The sequence below is a fragment of the Macaca nemestrina genome, chromosome X (assembly GCF_043159975.1).
Source record: "Macaca nemestrina isolate mMacNem1 chromosome X, mMacNem.hap1, whole genome shotgun sequence".
In the NCBI taxonomy this organism is placed as follows: Eukaryota; Metazoa; Chordata; class Mammalia; order Primates; family Cercopithecidae; genus Macaca; species Macaca nemestrina.
In genome coordinates this window covers 123,389,119-123,408,558 of record NC_092145.1, presented here as the reverse complement: position 1 = coordinate 123,408,558, position 19,440 = coordinate 123,389,119, and the positions used below count along the sequence as shown (strand labels likewise).

Sequence of the window (19,440 nt, the reverse complement as noted above, 5' to 3'; positions counted from 1 at the left end):
ATAGAGAAACAGGTGTATCATTTCCATATGGAATCTTCTTTACACTAGGAAATAATATCTTTCTATCCAGAGCCATGAAGAAAGCATAAAAGGCAAACTTTTCTCTCCATGTTGAAAGGCCAATCCAGAGGCCACTTGGAGCTTCTCAGAAACAGGAGGATTTTCAGTTAAGCTTGGGGCAGACATTGGGAATAAGCTAATGAACTTGGGGCAGACAAAGGTCAAGGTGGGACCAGCAACTCTATGGGTGTTCAAACACCTCAACCATCCTCTAAATGTTAGCTGCCCGGCACTTGGGACTGCATTTTTCATACTTTCCCTTATACTCTCTTTCTGGTGAGCTCATCCAATCACATGACTTCAATACCATCTATAAAATGTCCCCCATATGTCTACTTCCAATCGTGACATTTTTGCAGCTCCTTGATTCACATTTCCACTGGGACATCTAATAAAAATCTGATTTTACATGGCATGCACTCCCCACTCCTCCTCCCAGGGGGACCCCTGCAACCATCCCCAGGGGGATAATAACACCATCATCAATTCAGGTCTTCAGGTCCAAACTTCAGAACCTACATTATATTCCCCCTCTCCCATTCTTCACCTCCTGTCCATGAGCAAAGTTTGTCTCCTCTTGTGGAAAATCCATCTAGAACTTGTCGACCTCTCTTCATTTCCTCAGCCACCATCACAGCTCAAGCTGCATTAGTCTCCTACCTGGATCAGCTACACTGGCTCTACCTGGTCTGCACCTTCAAGTCTCTGCCACCCCTCTACATTCTTCAAAGCAGACAGTCACTGCCTTGACATTTTGGGGCCATTTATTCTACTTTATATTCAGCATCACAAATTTGACCTTCAGCTTTGACCTTATGTTATTCAGTCCTTCTTTTGAGCTTTTTTTTTTTTTTAACCAGCTTTAATGGAAGAAATGGTACAATTGAAGGAAAAATCATGAATGGAGGATTCGTAAGGGCAATATGCAGGAAATAAACCGCTATCTGTGGGGAAGGCAGCCTAAAGCTCAGTCCCATTATCCGTGTCACTCAGGGTGAGCTTGCCAAAGTGGTACTCTACCATACTGTCCACCAGAGCCCCCATCTTGCTCCCCAGAAGCAAAAATCCTTAGCACTTGCATATTTTGTTTGTTTGTTTTTTGAGATGGAGTTTTGATCTTGTTGCCCAGGCTGGAGTGCAATGGCAGGATCTCAGCTCACCCCAACTTCTGCCTTCCAGGCTCACACGATTCTCCTGCCTCAGCCTCCCAAGTAGCTGGGATTACAGACATGTACCACCACGCCCGGCTAATTTTGTATTTTTAGTAGAGACAGGGTTTCTCCATGTTGGTCAGGCTGGTCTCGAACTCCCGACCTCAGGTGATCCGACCGTCTCAGCCTCCCAAAGTGCTGCGATTACAGGCGTGAGCCACCGCACCCGGCGACGCATATTTTAAAAAGAAAACTTTTCATGTCAAGTTAAAGACTATATTATTTTAATCCCTGCCCAATCATATTTCCTACCCTTCTTCTCCAGAGGCAACCACTAGGATGAATTCCACACCATGCTTTACACCTTACCATGCATACGCACCCACAGATACCATGGCCCAATATTGCACACCCCACCCGACCCCACCCACCCCACCCATCTCACCCCATCCCACCCCAACTCACCTCACCCTATCCCACATGCCCTCAGAGTTTATAAGGGGAAGACTAATGTGTTTTCCAGGGACCCATAGAATACTTTTCCCTCCACCCCCGCAGATCCTGAGCTGCATGCAGATGGGGCAGAGCTGAGTGGAGAGACTGCTGGATACCTACTTTAAACCTGCATGGAGATGTGCCCTGATTCCTAAAAGGTGCGAGTGTTGCAGACACGCGTCAGCTGGACACCTTTATTGCTTTGAGAATACATAACTTTATTGCCAACAACGGTAAAACTGAGAGGAGAAAACTGAAGAGAACGTTCTGAAAGGGCAACATGGACGCCCCGCCTGGTGGCCGTACCCGGGGAAGGCACCCCGTGGCTGCGGGGCCCCTCTGGGCTCAAGTGTCTTTCTCGCTGCGGCCCAGGGTGAGCTTGTCAAAGAGGTACTCTGCCAGGCCTGCTGCCGGGGGGACCATCATCTTGCGCAGGTTGCTCAGGTAGCCACCCAGCTCTTTGATGGTCTTGGCCTGCTGGTTCAGGAAGTGGTTCTCCAGGAAGTCGCGGAGCTGGGGGTCGCCGTTCTGCTTGACCAGCTGGTGCAGCTCCAGGAGACTCCTGTTGACTTTCTTCTCCAGGTCGAAGGCACACTCCACTGCCTTGAGCCCGCTTTCCCAACCTTGGCGCTCTGGCTTCCTGATGCCGCTAAGGCAGATGCGGCCACCGCGCAGGTTCTGCAGCCTCATCAGCTCCTAGGCGTGCTCCCTCTTCTCGTGCCACTGGCGCAGGAAATAGCGGCTGAAGCTCTCCAGGGCCACGTCGTCCCGGTCGAAGTAGAAGGCCATGGATAGGTACACATAGGAGACGTAGAGCTCCAGGTTGACGTTGATGTTGACGGCGACCTCGCAGCTGGGGTGGTAGTTCTGGTGCACTTGTGACAGCGGGCCCAGGGCAGGCAGAGCGGGCGCGGGGAGCAGGCGGGGTATAGCGGTGTGGTCGCGACGGTCCCGGAGCGGGCAGCGGCATGGGCATGGGCATCGGCATCGGCAGTGGCGGTGGCGGCGGCGGTGGCTGGGGCCTCAGAGCACCACCATCTGCAGTGGTGGCTGGCGGAGGGCGGGGTCCTCCGGGCCAGGCGGTGGTGGTTGTGGCAGGGTCGGGGAAGGGACCAGAAGTGGGCGGGGAGGACCCTTATCGGGGGAGTGGCGCGCGCCATCGGGTGGGCGGGGACTGGTGCACAGAGAGGCAGGGGCCTTCAGAATGGTGGTGGTGTCGAGGGGGAGCACGCTGAGTTCTGTGGGCAGCCCGGGGAACTGAGCACTGCCAGTCCTCTGCGCTATGTCAATTCTGTAGTAACTTTTCTAGTTACCAAGGACTTTCGCCTGTCCCCGATTGTTCCCCTCTATGACAGCTTGTTCTCATTTTATAAGCCTCTTGTCTTTCTTAAACTCTGAGAGTATTTTCTGGTAACGTTTTCTTCTGTTTCCTGTATTATATCCTTTTTTTCCCTCCTCCAGAATTAGTTCTATTTGTGCATCTTCCTCACTTTCCTTAAATATCTGGAAAACGTTTGTACGTTCATGATTGGAATCAAGGACTGGGTTACCCTCGGTGATGAGCTTGGATCTAATGCACAGTTGTGAGTCTGGATGACCAATAGGATTCTCCCACGGACAGGAGGGTGGAGTGTGTCAATTAGGGAGTGGTCATCTCCTTTGGAGGTAAAGGTACAGAGCTCCCAGGCAGAGTAGGAACTATTCCAAATGCCCAAAGCATGGCATTTCTCTGGCATTGGAAGACTTTAGTGGATCTGTCTTCTAGGTAGATGTCAGCTTCCCTTTAAATGCTCATCCATGTCTGCTGCACCCTGAAGCTCAATTCTCTCTGCAGGAGAGATGGCTCCACATTATAGAGAATGTGATTTCAGATATGTTTTGAGGACCAAAGCTTAAACACCAAAGACTCCGTTTTTAAAATTTACTTTGAAAAGTCCTCTATGTTCACGGTTTTAGGTACTCAATAACTAATCCCGATGTCTTCCCTGCTGAATTTAAAACCAATTAGTAGACACAGGACTCAGCTCACTGAAGAACAAGCTTAGGTCTGTAGCAAAATGAACTTGCTAGTACTTTTCAAATCTTCCAATTAGAGAAACTCACTGTGGCAGAATGACTTCATCAAAGCTTATTTGTTTTCATCTTGGTCCACAAAGTAACCATATTTTTTAAGCTACCCTTGTAATTTGATGGGGTCAGGTACTGATTTCTGGCTCTTGGAATATGAAAATAACTGATGTATGACTAAATAAGGCCTAGTTTTTAGGACACACCCTGTGCAATCCATGTCTTGAGTGAAGAAGAGGAACAGACCCTACAGTATGACATATCCAATTTGGAGAAGGAGGCTGGAACTATGGATAACATATGGAGTATATCCCCTCATCACTGTCACCACCAACCTGCACTGAACCTTGATAAAAAACAGAAAAATAAAAATTTACTTTAAAAGCTAAAGAAATTTGGAACATTTGTTACAGGAGCTAGCCTCTCCTGACTAATCAAATTATCCAGTCAAAGAAAGTGCTGGATAACCACAGACTATACCCCACAGGGCCCTGTAGGCTTATGGCAATGTAGTGCATTCTGGAACACAACCTCTCGGTGGGAAGGCAGATGAGGAAAAGGAGAGGTTTAGATAGCTCTGGGTCATCACACTTTCTTCCTTTTCCTTAGTGCACTTTTTTTTTTCTTTTTTGCCTTCTGGAGAGTGAAATTTAAAGTCCCTCATTGACCAGGCATGGCAGCTTACCACTGTAATCTCAGCACCTTGGGAGACTGAGGCAGGCAGATTGCTGGAGCCCAGGAGTTCAAGTCCAGCCTGGGCAACAAGGCGAAACCTACTCTCTACCAGGAAAACAATAGGCATGGTGGCACACACCTATAGTCCCAGCTACTCAGGAAACTGAGATGGGAGAATGGCCTGAGCCCAGGAAGTCGAGTCTGCAGTGAGCCGTGATCCCACCACTGCATTCCAGCCTTGGTGACAGGAGTGAGAGACTCTGTCTCCAAAAGGAAAATAAAAAAGAAAAATCCCTCATGGACTCTTGAGGATCAAGGAAAAAGGTTTTCCTTCGGTCTCGATGTCCTGGAATAAAATCAGGCTGGTCCTTGGGTACCTAACCTTAAGCCAGGAACACAAAGCACAGGGGCAGAGATCACGACTATCTGATCCCAGAACCAGTCAGCTGTGGTGAGGAAGGTGGGACATGTAATGATATAAAGCACTCCTGGAACCACATACCTGGAATCTGTGTTTGGGTGGAGCAGTTCCCCAGAAAAGGGGAATGCTAGTTCCAGGACTGGTGGTGGGAGACTAAGCAGGTGGTACTACAGATAGTACCATTCAATTTTCCCTACTGAGCCTTGAGGTCTGCAGAGTTAGGAGGTTCCCACGTCTGTCTGTGTCTCCCACACTGCACACCACGCCGGCGCTAAAGACATTCTTCTCCTTTGGAAGGGAGTATAGTGAGGAAGAAGCAACAAAAGTGTGCTAGGAAAGCAGATGAACGAATTGTTGGAGGTATCTGTGGGAATGGAAGTGGCGTCAACTCCCAACTACAAACATGAAATGCCTTGGGGCAGCGTGTTGCCTCAATGCTATGTGTGAGGCCCAGGGTTCAGGAGCATGGCCACAGTGAGCACTGTTTAAAAAGGTGGCAAGGAAGCCAGTCTCAGCTCTGTCACCAGAGAAGTAGATGATTTAATGAGTCCATACCAGACTAGATGATTTCCTACATTCTTGGGAATCCTCACAATTTTGTGAGGTAGGAATTGTTTTTGTTATTGTACCCATGAGGAATCTGCGATCCTAAATATAAAGCCCTTGCCCAAGATGATACAGAAACAGAATTCAATGTCAGGGCTGATGTTCAACTAGAAGTGTGGGACCACAGTCAAGTTTTCAATGAAATGCTGTATAATTAGGTTGCTGGGTCATATAATTTCTCATGGCCTCTCTCTGCTTTAGTGAGAACAAAGACATGTAAAGAAAACCAGTAAGTACCTGCTGTGATTCACAGCAGCACAAACTACCGCCCTCTCTCAGTCAAGTGTTCCTGGGACAGTCCTTTCCTCTGGCAAGGTCAAGTTTCTCCTACGCAACTTCAGAGAACAAACACTCCTTATTCAATTTCTACTGGGAAATGAACTGAAGTAAATTGTTTTTAAAAATGTGAGGCTATAGTATGAGATAGAACAAAGCTTTTCCTCAGGAGACTTTAGGATTGTGATTAATTTAAATACTGTGTGTCTGTGTGTCTGCATTTTAGGGGGCATTTCTTCATAAAGTGTTGGTCTTCCATCCTTGTGCAATGGGGATAATCAAAATTTCATCTTAGGAGTACAGCTGATGCTTGGATTGCCTTTCCTGGTAGGATTAAAATACATTTTATTTAGCACCATACTCCTTCTCCAAAACTCTTGTTGCTTGGTCAGTTTTCTGAATAGCTGGTGGGATCTGTGTCTGATTATTTCCAACTTGACTGTAATTATGTGACTTCTCATGAAGATGGTCTTCCTTCCTCCATCTCTTAACAGTTAGACACCTCTTTGGCTTATGTAGACCAGCAATTCTCAAATGCAATCCATAAGTCTCCCCACTGAATTTTAGAGTCTGTTGGTGCAAAGTGGGGTGACATGAATGACAATTTTCAGGGTCCACATTCTGCATTTAATGTTCAACAACAGAATCAGCTTCATTTCATCCAGAAACTAGCACACAGAGCAATGAGAATCACCACTGATCCTAAATGCTCTCCTGATAGTTATTTTATGATTGAGTCCATGTGCTTCAAAACTTGTAGCTTTGTAGAACATGGTAAGGATTAAGTGGCCATCAACCTCATGTTAGATTGGTTGTTTTAGAAAAATAAAAGCTTGTAAAGTTACATCTTCTTTCTAAGTGGGCTAGGAATCATTGCTTCTCCTCTGTTTCTGGAGTCTAAACTGCAAGAAGTAGTGTTATGAATAAAATTAACCTTGGAAAATAAATTTGAATCATTTTTTATATCATCAGCTAACAATTCAAAGAACTGGAAAGACATGTTTTCTTTATGTAAAACAAATCTACATATTTTCCTAGTTTCTTCAACTCTCTCTGGTAGCTGTTTTTGTGTGCAATAAAATATTTATGTATTTTTGTGTTGATGTATTATCTTACAGGAGTGTAAATATTTCCTTAAGATTAAGTCATTCAACAAAGATGATATTTAAATATTGGAAAAAGTTATGAGGGAAGCCATGGGAATCTATTTTAAGTAGAGTATAAGATAAACTCACTTCTTTTGAAAACTGTTAGTGTGAGGAAGAATAAACTAAAATTAGTTATCAGTTTATTTTGGCTGTTAGTACAAAAAAGACTTACTGAATTTTAAATTTCATATTAAACTCAGTAACAAATGTAAAATAACTACAAGCAATGTTTTTTGCAATACTTGTGTGTTGAAATTATGTTTGTATACCATGATCTTCTGTGTTTTACCTAAATTACATTTTGGGAACATGAATTGTTTCTTAATTATGAAAATTTCAAAACATATAATAAATTCCCATGTTTTCTTCTCACAGCTTCAACAATTAATAACTGATATCGATCTTTGTCCCCTTCTACCTGATATATTATTTTGAAGAAAATCTAGGATACTGTATCACTGCATAAATATTTCATGACACATTTTTCGAAGTGAGAACATTTTATAATAAAATTATCATGCTGCTATTGTTTTTCAAATTATGAATTTGTGACCATAAAGGCAAAACAATCACTTTCAAAGGTGAAAACTTTGCTGTTAGAAAGAGTGTCTGGCAGGACGTAGTGACTCATGCCCGTAATCCTAGCACATTGGGAGTCCAAGGCAGGCAGATCATCTGAGGTCAGGAGTTCGAGAACAGCCTGGCCAACATGGTGAAACCTCATCTCTATTGAAAATACAAACTCAGCTGGGCGTGGTATCATGTGCCTGTAATCCCAGCTACCTGGAGGCTAAGGCAGGAGAATCGCTGGAAACCAGGAGGCAGAGGCTGCAGTGAGCTGAGATTGCGCCACTGCACTCCAGCCTGAGCAACACAGCGAGACTCCGTCTCAAAAAAGAAGAGGAAAAGAAAGAAAGAGTGTCTGTATTTTATTCTGGGTAAATGGTTTTTGTTGAGAGAATGCTTTATGTCAACTAGCAGCTATGTGAGACACAGCTTTAAAGAGCAAAGCACTGCATTCAGCAGATCACAAGTTATGCTTTCTTCCATTTTGATTAGAAAATAAAATGGCAGAGTTACACACAAGACAGCACGGAACTACTAAAGTACTTTTTCAAGTTGCTTTTATGTTTGATGAGTCTCAAATAAGATTTTGGACTTTCATTTGGGACTTTTAATTGAGTTGATGCTGGAAGGAGTTAAGACTTTGGGGGGCTGTTGGGAAGTCATGATTGTATTTTGCAATGTAAGAAGAAAATAAGATTTGAGGGGCCAGGGGCAGAATGATATAGCTTAAATATATGTTCTGACCAAATCTCATGTTGAATTATAATCCCCAGTGGTACATATGGGACCTGGTGGGAGGTGTTTTGGTCATGGAGGTGGATCCCTCATGGCTTGCTACTGTCCTTGCACTAGTGAGTGAGTTCTCATGAGATCTCGTTGTTGTAAAGTGTGGTGCCTCCCCCAACCGTCTCTTGCTCCTTTTCTGGCCATATGACGTGCCTACTTCCAGTTTGTCTTCTCCCATGAGTTAAAGGTCCCTGAGGCCTCCCCGGAAGCCAAACAGATGCCAGTGCCATCCTTGTCCAGTCTGCAGAATCATGATCCAATTAAACATCTTTTTAAATAAATTACCCAGCCTCTTATATCCCTTTGTAGCAATGAAAACAGACTAATACAGCCTCCATACTTTCTGTTGAGAAACCAGCTGTTTATATTATTGATCATCCTGTGTATATGAAGTGTAACTTCTATATTGCTGCTTTCAGGATTTTTTCATTGTCTTGTCTTTTTTACCTTTTGTTTCTAGTGTCTTAGTGGGGATGTCTCTGATTTTTCCCTACATGGAATCTATTGAATGTGTAAATCAATGTATTTCATCATATTTAATAAGATCTTGATTGTTCTTTCCTCAAATATTCTTTATATCCCTTCATATTCCCCTTTTTATCTCTTTCCAGAACTCCCTTTATGTATGTTTTGGTACACTGGACGGTTTCCACAAGTACTCTGAACTTCATTAATTTTACTTCATTCTTTTTTTCTTCCAGATTCTGAGACTAGATAATGTCAACTGACCTATCTTGGAGATCGATGATTCTCTCTACTTCTTATTCAGATTTGCTAGTGACTCTCTCTACTGAAATTGTCATTCCAATTGTTATACTTTTCCATTCCAGAATTTCTATTTTGTTCCTTTTTTATCGTTTCTATTTTCTTATTGGTATTATGTATTTGATGAGATATCATTCTCTTGGTTTTCTTCTCTTCTTTCCAAATGATATTCTTTAATATTTCAAAGAGTTGATTTAAAATATTTGCTTAGTAAATCCACTGACTGGATTTACTCTGAGACAGTTTCTGTTGATTTCTTCTTTCTCATGTATGGGCAATACTTTTTGTTTTCTGATATAATTTGTATTCGTTTGTTGAAAACTGGATATGTTTAACATTATTAAGTGGCAATTCTAGAAATCGTATTTTCAGCCCAGCTGCTATTATCTAAATGCCCTCCAAAATTTATGTGTTGAAATTTAATTGCCAATGTGATAGTATTAAGAGATGAGGCCTTTAGGACGTTATTAATGCATGAGGGTAGATTCCTCATCACTGGTACTAGTGACCTTATTAAAGCACTGGAGGGAACGAGTTCTTTAATTCTTCCATCTTGGCTATGTGAAGACATAGAATTCATCCCTTTTACCATTTTTTGCTCCTTCTGCCATGTGAGGACACAGCAAGAAGATCCTTACTAGATGCCTAATTCTGGAGCCTTGATCTTGGACTTCTCAGCCTCTAGAAATACAGGAAATACATTTCTGGTTTTCATAAATTATCTGCTCTGTGGAAGTTTGATATAGCAGCATGAACAGACTGAGACTCCAATGCTTGTTTTTGTTATTTGTTCCAGTTGTTGTTTGCTGGTTTAGTGACTTTATTGAACTCGTTTTGTAACATCTGTATTCTTTGTCACGCATGGCCACTGACTTCTCATTCCTGTTATTGTAGTGGTCAGCTTGTGATTTGAAAGAGTTCTTATCTAGAACCACCCCTCCTCAACAAAACAAAACAAAGCAAAACAAAACAAGAAACAATCTCCTAGTTTTCACAGATGGGCTCTTTGTGCATATTAGAACACACTTTCCTTTGGGAGGCCAAGGCGGGTGGATCACAAGGTCAGGAGTTTGAGACCAGCCTGGCCAACATGGTGAAACCCCATCTCTACCAAAAATACGAAAAAAAATTAGCCAGGTGTGGTGGTGGGTGCCTATAATCCGAGCTACTTGGGAGGCTGAGGCAAGAGAATCACTTGAACCCGGGATGCAGAGGTTGCAGTGAGCGGAAATCGTGCCACTGTACTCCAGCCTGGGCGATAAGAGTGAAACTCTGTCACCCCCACCCCCCCACACACACAAAAAAACCACACAATTTTCAGCTTGGCAGTATACAGCACAGCCATAACCTTCATTTCCTGCTTGAGGGTAACCTGAAGTGCCCATCACAACTGGGTGTTATATAACTCACCAAACCAAAAAGCTGGGTGTGCCCAGTGGTACAAGGTGCAGGATCCTGTGAATTAAGCTACTGTCTGGGTAAGGGGGGAGGGTATATATCCATGTATGCTGATAACTCCATAAAATAAATGTATGTAAGGATATACAGAAATGCCTCCCAAAAAAAGAGACAGGAAGAAGCCTTCATAATATATCATTTTATATGTTTTATTTCTGAACATTGTAGATATATTACTTCTCCCAACACTTAAAGAAATTCATTACTCCTGGAAAGTCAAAAAGAACAGGTAACCTTTTCTAGAATCCTGGCTATGAATTATAACATGAGATAGCAGCCAGTTAGAGATGCAGGCAAGGTTTATGGACTTGTGTGTTTAGTGAACATGGAGGGTGAAATTGATCTTTAAGGGCTGGATGCAACAGAGAGAACACGGACTCTGAGTCTGAACCCTTGGAAGGGTCATGTACACACACACACACACACACACAATGCACAAATTTGCCATTTATTTATTTAAAAGAAACTAAGAGACCCATTCCACTGGTCTGTTGCTTAAATAAAGTCTCCTATGGCTTGTGGAACAAGGAATTGAGGTGACAGCAGAACAGAAATGATGCAAAGACATTACCTCTTTCTGAAGCCAGGTGATTCTGACTCCATCACCTACTAACTATAAGGTTTTAGATAGTTACACTACTCTGAAACCATTCTCTTGATGTAACATAAGGAAGATCCATGTCTCACAGGGTTGTTGTGAGAAGGACACAGGCAAAGTCTGGAAAGCACTTGAAATGGTACCTAATGTAACATGCACTTGACAAATACTTGCTATGTAAAAGCAAGGAGAAACATGCATTTATTTTTTTCTTTTGTGAAACTTTATTGCAGTATACATGACAAAAATTATATATACACACACACACACACACATATATTCAAGGTATATAATGTGATGTGTTGATATATGAATACATTGTAAATGATTACCAAAATCAACCCAATTAGCATATCCATTACCTCACATAGTTGCTTTTCAGTGGTGAGAACACTTAATATATATTCTCTTAACTTTCTAAGATATAATACATTATTATTAACTACAGTCATCATGCTGTACATTGGTTCTTCAGAACTTTTTCAACTTACAACATGTGTGTACTTTTTGAGCAGAAAAATGCCTCTCCTTACAGTCTTCTTACATCAGATGAATCGTAACAAATAGAATATCTACAAAGTAGCTTAAGTAGCAAGGTTAACTGCTTTTATTTATCAGGAACCCTGGGGCATATTGAATGTCGAAGTTTATACTTCTGACTCAATTATGACAGGGCTCTACACTGGGTTCTGCAACTCTCTTGACCTTGTCCTCATGGATACAAAGTGGCTGCTTCTGCACCTAGATCACATCTCCATACCAGCATTCAATCAGGATGACAAGGATGAGGTAAAATTATTATTTTCACAAAGTGCTGTCATTTTATCAGGCAAGTAAAATTTTATTAGGAATCCATGTTATTTCCATTTATGTATTTGATAAGAACTCATTCTATCTGGCAAACTCTAGCAGCAGGAAATATTACGAAAACAAATATCTTGAAAGAGAAAAATTTTTTCCTGATTCATTTTGACTAGTTATTATTTATCCCAAGACACTGTCGACACCATGACTCTTAAAAATTCAATGTTCTCTTACTAAGGAAGAAAGTATAGAATGGTTTTTGTATCAGTAATCGATAGTCTGTCATAATCTCTTTTCTGAGATAATTGATTAAATCATGAGCATATTAGATTAGATGATTCAGGCAATTGCTTTCTGCCAAAGACTGGTGGTGGTAGAAAACGTATGAGAAAGCTGCAATAAGCATTTTGGACAGCAAAAGACAGTTGAAATGTTAAACATATCCGGTGAATATTTTTAGATAAATTTAGGGTCTGTTCCTACAGATACTAAATATTTTAGTCTTTGAATGTTATATAGTCTCTCTCTCATCTACTAACTCTGACTTTGCAATTAATACCCAGCAATGGGCAATAGATAAATAAAAGGGCATGGCTCTGTTTCCATAAAACTTTATTATAAAGACATGATTGGCTGAATTTGGCTTATAGGCTATAGTTTGACAATCCATGGTATAAGACAGACCAGTTTGTGATAAAACAAAATGGACAAAATTGTGTCTGTGTGTGTGTCCGTCTGTATGCAAAATCAATGGACTGAGAGGATTCCAATTCACTTTAAATATTTTCAAATTCAATCATGTTGAAGTTATACTAAATTTTTGTTATGTTTGATCCAATACTTGCATGAGGGTATGACTTAGTGAGTTTAAACAGTAACATCAGTATTATTTCCCACTCCCCAAGTGTCTGCTCAGGCTGCCACAACAGAATGAGTGTATGACTTAACAGAAACTTATTTCTCACAGCTCTGGAGGCTGGAAGTACAAGACCAGCGTAATCGCGTGGTTTCTGGTGACAGCTGTCTGATTTGCAAATGACCACCTTCTTACTGTGTGTTCAAATGGCATGGCAGAGAGGGAGAGAGAGGAAGAAAGAGCATGCTCTCTGGTGTCTTTTCTTGTAAGGATGATCAGACAAAGGCTCCTTCCTCAGGGCCAGCCTCATCTAACCCTAATTACATCTCAAAGGCCCCTGTAGTGTGAAGGGTCCCAATCAGATTACTAAAGGGTTTATTTCTGCTGCCCAAACCCTGAAGGCCAGGCCATGAGCCAAGGCCATGTTGCCCAGCCAGAGAGCGGGTGTCCCTGAGAATCCAAACATCCCAGACAGTATCTGAGAACCTACCAAGAAAAAGTCTCATCACTTAAACAAAGTAAGCAAAGAGCCAGATAATTAGCTTAAAAGTAGTTTAAAAATAATAAGCGGTGCAGATCTCTAAAGCTGTCCTGCTGTCGTCCCGGAGTGCCTCCCATGTAAATCCTAATAAACTCATCAACTCGCCAAGCTGGACTTCTCCACGTCATTTCTTGATCACTTGGCTCACTCCCAGTTTGGGGGAAGGTATTTCTATATGATTCCAGGTTTTTCTCCTTACAGCCCCATCTTCAAATACTATCACCTTGGAAGACAGTGCTTCAACATATGCTTTGGAGGGTACATGAACATTCAGTTGATAGCATTCTGCCCCCCGGACCCCAAAATTCACGCCCTTCTTGCATGCAAAATCCATGCTTTCCAACCTCCCAAAACAACCCTTATTTGTTTGAGGACCAAAACTGCCTTTGTAGAACTAGCAAATTAGCCACAAGATTAGAAATTATGACTCAGGAGTTATGTAGCCAGAGGTCACAAGGCTCGTAACTTCCCCCAACTGCTTCTATAGATAGCATCACTATTGTAAAACCTAAGATTGGTGTTCAAAGCCCTTCATTCTGTTGGACCAGCTGGTTCCACCTAGACTGGTAAGCTGGCTCAACGGGTCTTGTGATCTGACCCAGGAACTGACTCAGCCTAAGAGGACACAGCCTCAACCCCCCATGATTTAATCCTTGACCCAATTAATGAGGATGCCCCCTTCTCTAGCCCCCACCCACCAAAATATCATTTAAAAATCCTAGTCTCCAAATTTGGATCACAAGCACAGTGTTCTAGGAGTAAATTCAAGGGAAAGCTGGTTGAGATAGAATGGAGAGTGGGGCGGAGTATAGCACAGAAAGTTGTCACAGCACAACCTTCCTCCTGTCTTGGGACTGAGGTGTGGGGGGGTAGCGAAAACAGCCATATACCCTCCTGAGTCCTGGAGACACCTGACAACAGAACCAGCTTCTAAGGGTTTTTCCTTCTCAGTACGCAGGGCCACTTGATTACTAGACATGCAAGAGAGACCCCCAGTGGCAAAGTGTAGAAGTGAAGTATTTTCCCAAAGCGTGAAGACCACAAAGAAGCGTAAGGGTAGAGGATGGTGGCTTCTAGCCCATTATCTTTATCAAACTAATGCAGGGACAGAAAATCAAATACCACATGTTCTTACTTATAAGTGGGAGCTAAATGATGGGAACAAGTGGACTCAAAGAAGGGAACAACAGACACTGGGACCGGAGGGTGGAGGGTGGGAAGAGGGAGAGGAGCCGAAAAATAGCTATTGGTTACTCGGCTTAGTACCTGGGTGATGAAATAATCTATACAACAACCCTCCATGACAGCAGTTTACCTACATAAAAACCTGCACTTGTTCTCTTGAACCTAAATAAAAGTTTAAAAGAGTAGAGGATGATAATGGTGATGATGGTGATAAATCATGGGTACCACATAGTGAACATACAATGTGCCAGGCATTGCTCTACGTAATTTCCATATATTAACTCATTAATCTCAACCCTATGGGGCTAATGCTTTTATTATCCCTATATGGAGAAACTGAGGCACAGAGAAGTTAAACAACTTGCCCAAATTTACCCAAAATGAGTGGGTAAGATGGAATTTGAACTCAGGCAATCTGAGGTTAAGAAAACACTACACCAAATTTTCTCTCCAAAACAGAAAATTAAGAAGTCCCCTCAGTCAATTTAAAGTTTGAAACCTCAAAAATCGACGCTTGCTCTGTTCTTTCTCATAAAACAGTTAAGGGGCATATATATTTCAATAGGTAACAGCTGAGGCGAAGTCAGAGCATTCAGAAGTCCTTACAGCAGGCAGAGAAAGACAAACAGCGAGAAGACCAAGTTTGACTAAGATGAGTAAAGAGACAATAGCATTTTCATTTTCTGGAAACTGAACTCAAAGGGCCAGAATCCTAATTTTTAAGAAAAGTGTTAAAGTGCACTAATATGGAAATGTGGAAGATAATTATTGCACAGCTAAACTTGTTCATATCTTAATAAATGCTTATATGGTTTGACTGTGTCCCCACCCAAATCTCATCTTGAATTGTACTGTCATAATTCCCACATTTTGTGGTAGGGACACAGTGGGAGATAATTGAATCATTGGGACGGTTTCCCCCATATTGTCCTACTGGTAGTGAATAAGTCTCACAAGATCTGATGGTTTGATAAGGGGAAACCCGTTTCACTTGGCTCTCATTCTCTTCTCTTGTCTGCTACCATGTGAGACATACCTTTCACCTTCCACCATGATTGTGAGGCTTCCCCAGCCACGTGGAACTGTAAGTCCAATAAACCTCTTTCTTTTGTAAATTGCCCAGTCTTAGGTACATCTTTATCAGCAGCGTGAAAAACGGACTAATACAATGCCCAAAACAATCCGCTAGCTTTAAAATGATGCGAGCTACATATGTGTCTCTGACTAAATTATACAGTCTGTAATTTTTTTATTTTTACCTTTGTAGCCCACAAAAGAAACAAGATTTTTTTGTTTCTTGTTTCTTTGTAGCTTTCTTTTGTGGCACAGAAAATAGATGTTTTAAGTATTTTTCAACAGACATGGACAACGTTATGGTTTACATAGGTGGAGGTTTTGCCTTTGGTCAAATAGAGAGTGGACTGACAGAGGAGAAGAGTTTTTAAAGGGGAACGAGAAAAAAATCATAGAGAAGCAGATGTATCATTTCCATATGGAATCTTCTTCTTACTAGGAAAAATACCTTTCTATACGTAGCTATAAAGAAAAGGTAAAAGGCAAACTTTTCTCTATATCTTGAAAGGAGAAACCAGAGGCCACATTGAGCTTCACAGGAACAGGATGATTTTGAGATAAGCTTGGGGCAGACATTGGGAATAAGATAATAAACTTGGGGCAGATAAAGGTCAAGGTGGGACCAGCAACTCTCTGGGTGTGCAAACACCTCAACGATCCTCTAAATGTTAGCTGCCCTGCACTTTGGACTAGATTTGTCATACTCTCCCTTATACTCTCTTTCTGGTGAGCTCATCCAATCACATGACTTCAATACCATGTATAAAATGTCCCCCATATGTCTACTTCCAAACGTGACATTTTTGCAGCTCCTTGATTCATATTTCCACTTGGGTGTCTAATAAAAATCTGATTTTACATGGCATGCATTCTCCGCTCCTCCACCCCGGGGACCCCTGCAACCATCCCCAGGGAGATAATAACACCATCATCAGTCCAGGTGTTCAGGTCCAAACTTCAGAACCTACATTATGTTCCCCCTCTCCCATTCCTCACCTCCTGTCCATGAGTAAAGTTTGTCTCCTGTTGTGGAAAATCCATCTAGAACTTGTCGACCTCTTTTCATTTCTTCAGCCACCATCACAGCTCAAGCTGCACTAGTCTCCTACCTGAATCAGCTACGCTGGCTCTACCTGCTCTGCACCTTCAACTCTCTGCCACCCCTCTACATTCTTTAAAGCAGACAGTCACTGTCTTGACATTTGGGGGCATTTATTCTACTTTACATTTATTCTACTCTATATTCAATATTACAAATTTGACCTTCAGCTTTGACCTTATGTTTTTCAGTCCTTCTTTTGAGCTGTTTTTTTTTTTTTTTTTTTTTTAACCAGCTTTAATGGGAGAAATGGTACAATTGAAGGGCAATATGCAGGAAATCACCCCCTATCTGTGGGGAAGGCAGCCTAAGGCTCAGTCCCATTATCCGTGTCACTCAGGGTGAGCTTGCCAAAGAGGTACTCTGCCATACTGTCCACCAGAGCCCCCATCTTGCTTCCCAGAAGCAAGAATTCCTAGTACTTGCATGTTTTAAAAATATGACTTTTCATGTCAAGTTAAAGACTATATTATTTTTATCCCCACCCAATCTCATTCCCTTCCCTTTTTCTCCAGAGGCAACCACTAGGATGAATTCCACACCATGCTTTACACCTTACCGTGCACACGCACCAACAGATACCATGGCCCAAGACTGCACACCCCACCCGACCCCATCCACCCCACCCATCTCACCCCACCCTACCCCACCTCACCCCACCCCATCCCACATGCCCTCAGAGTTTATAAGGGGAAGACTAATGTGTTTTCCAGGGACCCATAGAATACCTTTTCCCTCCACCCCCGCAGATCCTGAGCTGCATGCAGATGGGGCAGAGCTGAGTGGAGAGACTGCTGGATACCTACTTTAAACCTGCATGGAGATGTGCCCTGATTCCTAAAAGGTGCGAGTGTTGCAGACACGCGGCAGCTGGACACCTTTATTGCTTTGAGAACAGGTAAGTTTATTGCCAACAGCGGGAAAACTGAGAGGAGAAAACTGAAGAGAACGTTCTGAAAGGGCAACATGGACGCCCCGCCTGGTGGCCGTACCCGGGGAAGGCACCCCGTGGCTGCGGGGCCCCTCTGGGCTCAAGTGTCTTTCTCGCTGCGGCCCAGGGTGAGCTTGTCAAAGAGGTACTCTGCCAGGCCTGCTGCCGGAGGGGCCCCCATCTTGCGCAGGTTGCTCAGGTAGCCACCCAGCTCTTTGATGGTCTTGGCCTGCTGGTTCAGGAAGTGGTTCTCCAGGAAGTCGCACAGGTGGGGGTCGCCGTTCTGCTTGGCCAGCTGGTGCAGCTCCAGGAGACTCTTGTTGATGTTCTTCTCCAGGTGGAAGGCACACTCCATGGCTTCCAGCCCGCTCTCCCAGCCTTGGCGCTCTGGCTTCCTGATGTCGTGAAGGCAGATGCGGCCACCGCGCAGGTTGTGCAGCCTCATCAGCTCCTGGGCGTGCTCCCTTTTCTCCTGCGACTGGCGCAGGAAGTAGCGGTCAAAGTGCTCCAGGGCCGAGTCGTCCTCCTCAAAGTAGGAGGCCATGGACAGGTACACGTAGGAGGCGTGGAGCTCCAAGGTGATGTGGGTGTTGACGGCGGCCTCACAGCTGGGGTGGTGGTACCGTTGCACCTGCGACAGCGGGTCCAGGGCGGGCAGCGCGGGCGCGGGGAGCAAGAGGGGAAAAGCGGTGGGGTCGCCAGGGGCCCGGAGCGGGTAGCGGTATCGGCATGGGCAGTGGCGGCGGCGGCGGGGGCCTCGGAGCACCACCATGGTGGACGACGGCGGCGGCTGGCGGAGGGCGGGGTCCTCCAAGCCAGGCGGTGGTGTGGTCGGGGGCTCTGCGGAGGGGCCCGAAGTGGGCGGTGGAGACCGTTATCGGGGGAGGCGCGCGCACCGTCGGGTTGGCGTGGGGTGGTGCGGAGCCGCGCGGGCCTTCCGACAGGTGGTGGGGGTGGGGGAGTGCGCTGAGTTCCATGGGTGGCCCGGGGAACTGGGCACTATTAGACCTCTGCGCTACCTCAATTCTACAGTAACTTTTCTAGTTACCAAGGACTTTCGCCTGTCCCCTGATTGTTCCCCTCTATGACAGCTTGTTCTCATTTTATAAACCTCTTGTCTTTCTTAAACTCTGAGAGTATGTTCTGGTAACGTTTTCTTCTGTTTCCTGTATTATATCCTTTTTTCCCTCCTCCAGAATTAGTTCTATTTGTGCATCTTCCTCACTTTTCCTAAATATCTAGAAAACGTTTGTCCGTTCATGATTGGAATCAAGGACTGGGTTAGCCTTGGTGACGAGCATGGATCTAATGCACAGTGGTGAGTCTGGATGACCAATAGGATTCTCCCACGGACAGGAGGGTGGAGTGTGTCAATTAGGGAGTGGTCATCTCCTTTGGAGATAAAGGTATAGAGCTCCCAGGCAGAGTAGGAACTATTCCAAATGCCCAAAGCATGCTATTTCTCTGGCATTGGAAGACTTTAGTGGATCTGTCTTCTGGGTAGATGTCAGCTTCCCTTTAAATGCTCATCCATGTCTGCTGCACCCTGAAGCTCAATTCTCTCTGCAGGAGAGATGGCTCCACATTATAGAGAATGTGATTTCAGATATGTTTTGAGGATCAAAGCTTAAACACCAAAGACTCCGTTTTTAAAATTTACTTTGAAAAGTTCTCTATGTTCATGGTTTTTAGGAACTCAATAACTAATCCTCATGTCTTCCCTGCTGAATTTAAAACCAATTAGTAGACACAGGACTCAGCTCACTGAAGAACAAGCTTAGGTCTGTAGCAAAATGAACTTGCTAGTACTTTTCAAATCTTCCAATTAGAGAAACTCACTGTGGCAGAATGACTTCATCAAAGCTTATTTGTTTTCA

General features: G+C 43.6%; 1 protein-coding gene and 1 pseudogene across 1 annotated transcript; both read right to left on the bottom strand.

The window, feature by feature from the left end:
- Window positions 1-1,918: 1,918 nt before the first annotated feature.
- LOC105499032 (ferritin heavy polypeptide-like 17) lies at window positions 1,919-17,600 on the bottom strand (annotated as a pseudogene).
- LOC105463250 (ferritin heavy polypeptide-like 17) lies at window positions 17,514-18,565 on the bottom strand. The gene has a single exon (XM_011710266.3). The coding sequence runs from the start codon at window positions 18,333-18,335 to the stop codon at window positions 17,664-17,666; it is 672 nt and encodes a 223-aa protein (XP_011708568.2). The 5' UTR covers window positions 18,336-18,565; the 3' UTR covers window positions 17,514-17,663.
- Between the last annotated feature and the right edge of the window lie 875 nt (window positions 18,566-19,440).

Bases quoted from the DNA above. Each gene is read 5' to 3' on its own strand.
- LOC105463250 (XM_011710266.3), bottom strand. From the start codon at position 18,335: ATGGTGGTGCTCCGAGGCCCCCGCCGCCGCCGCCACTGCCCATGCCGA.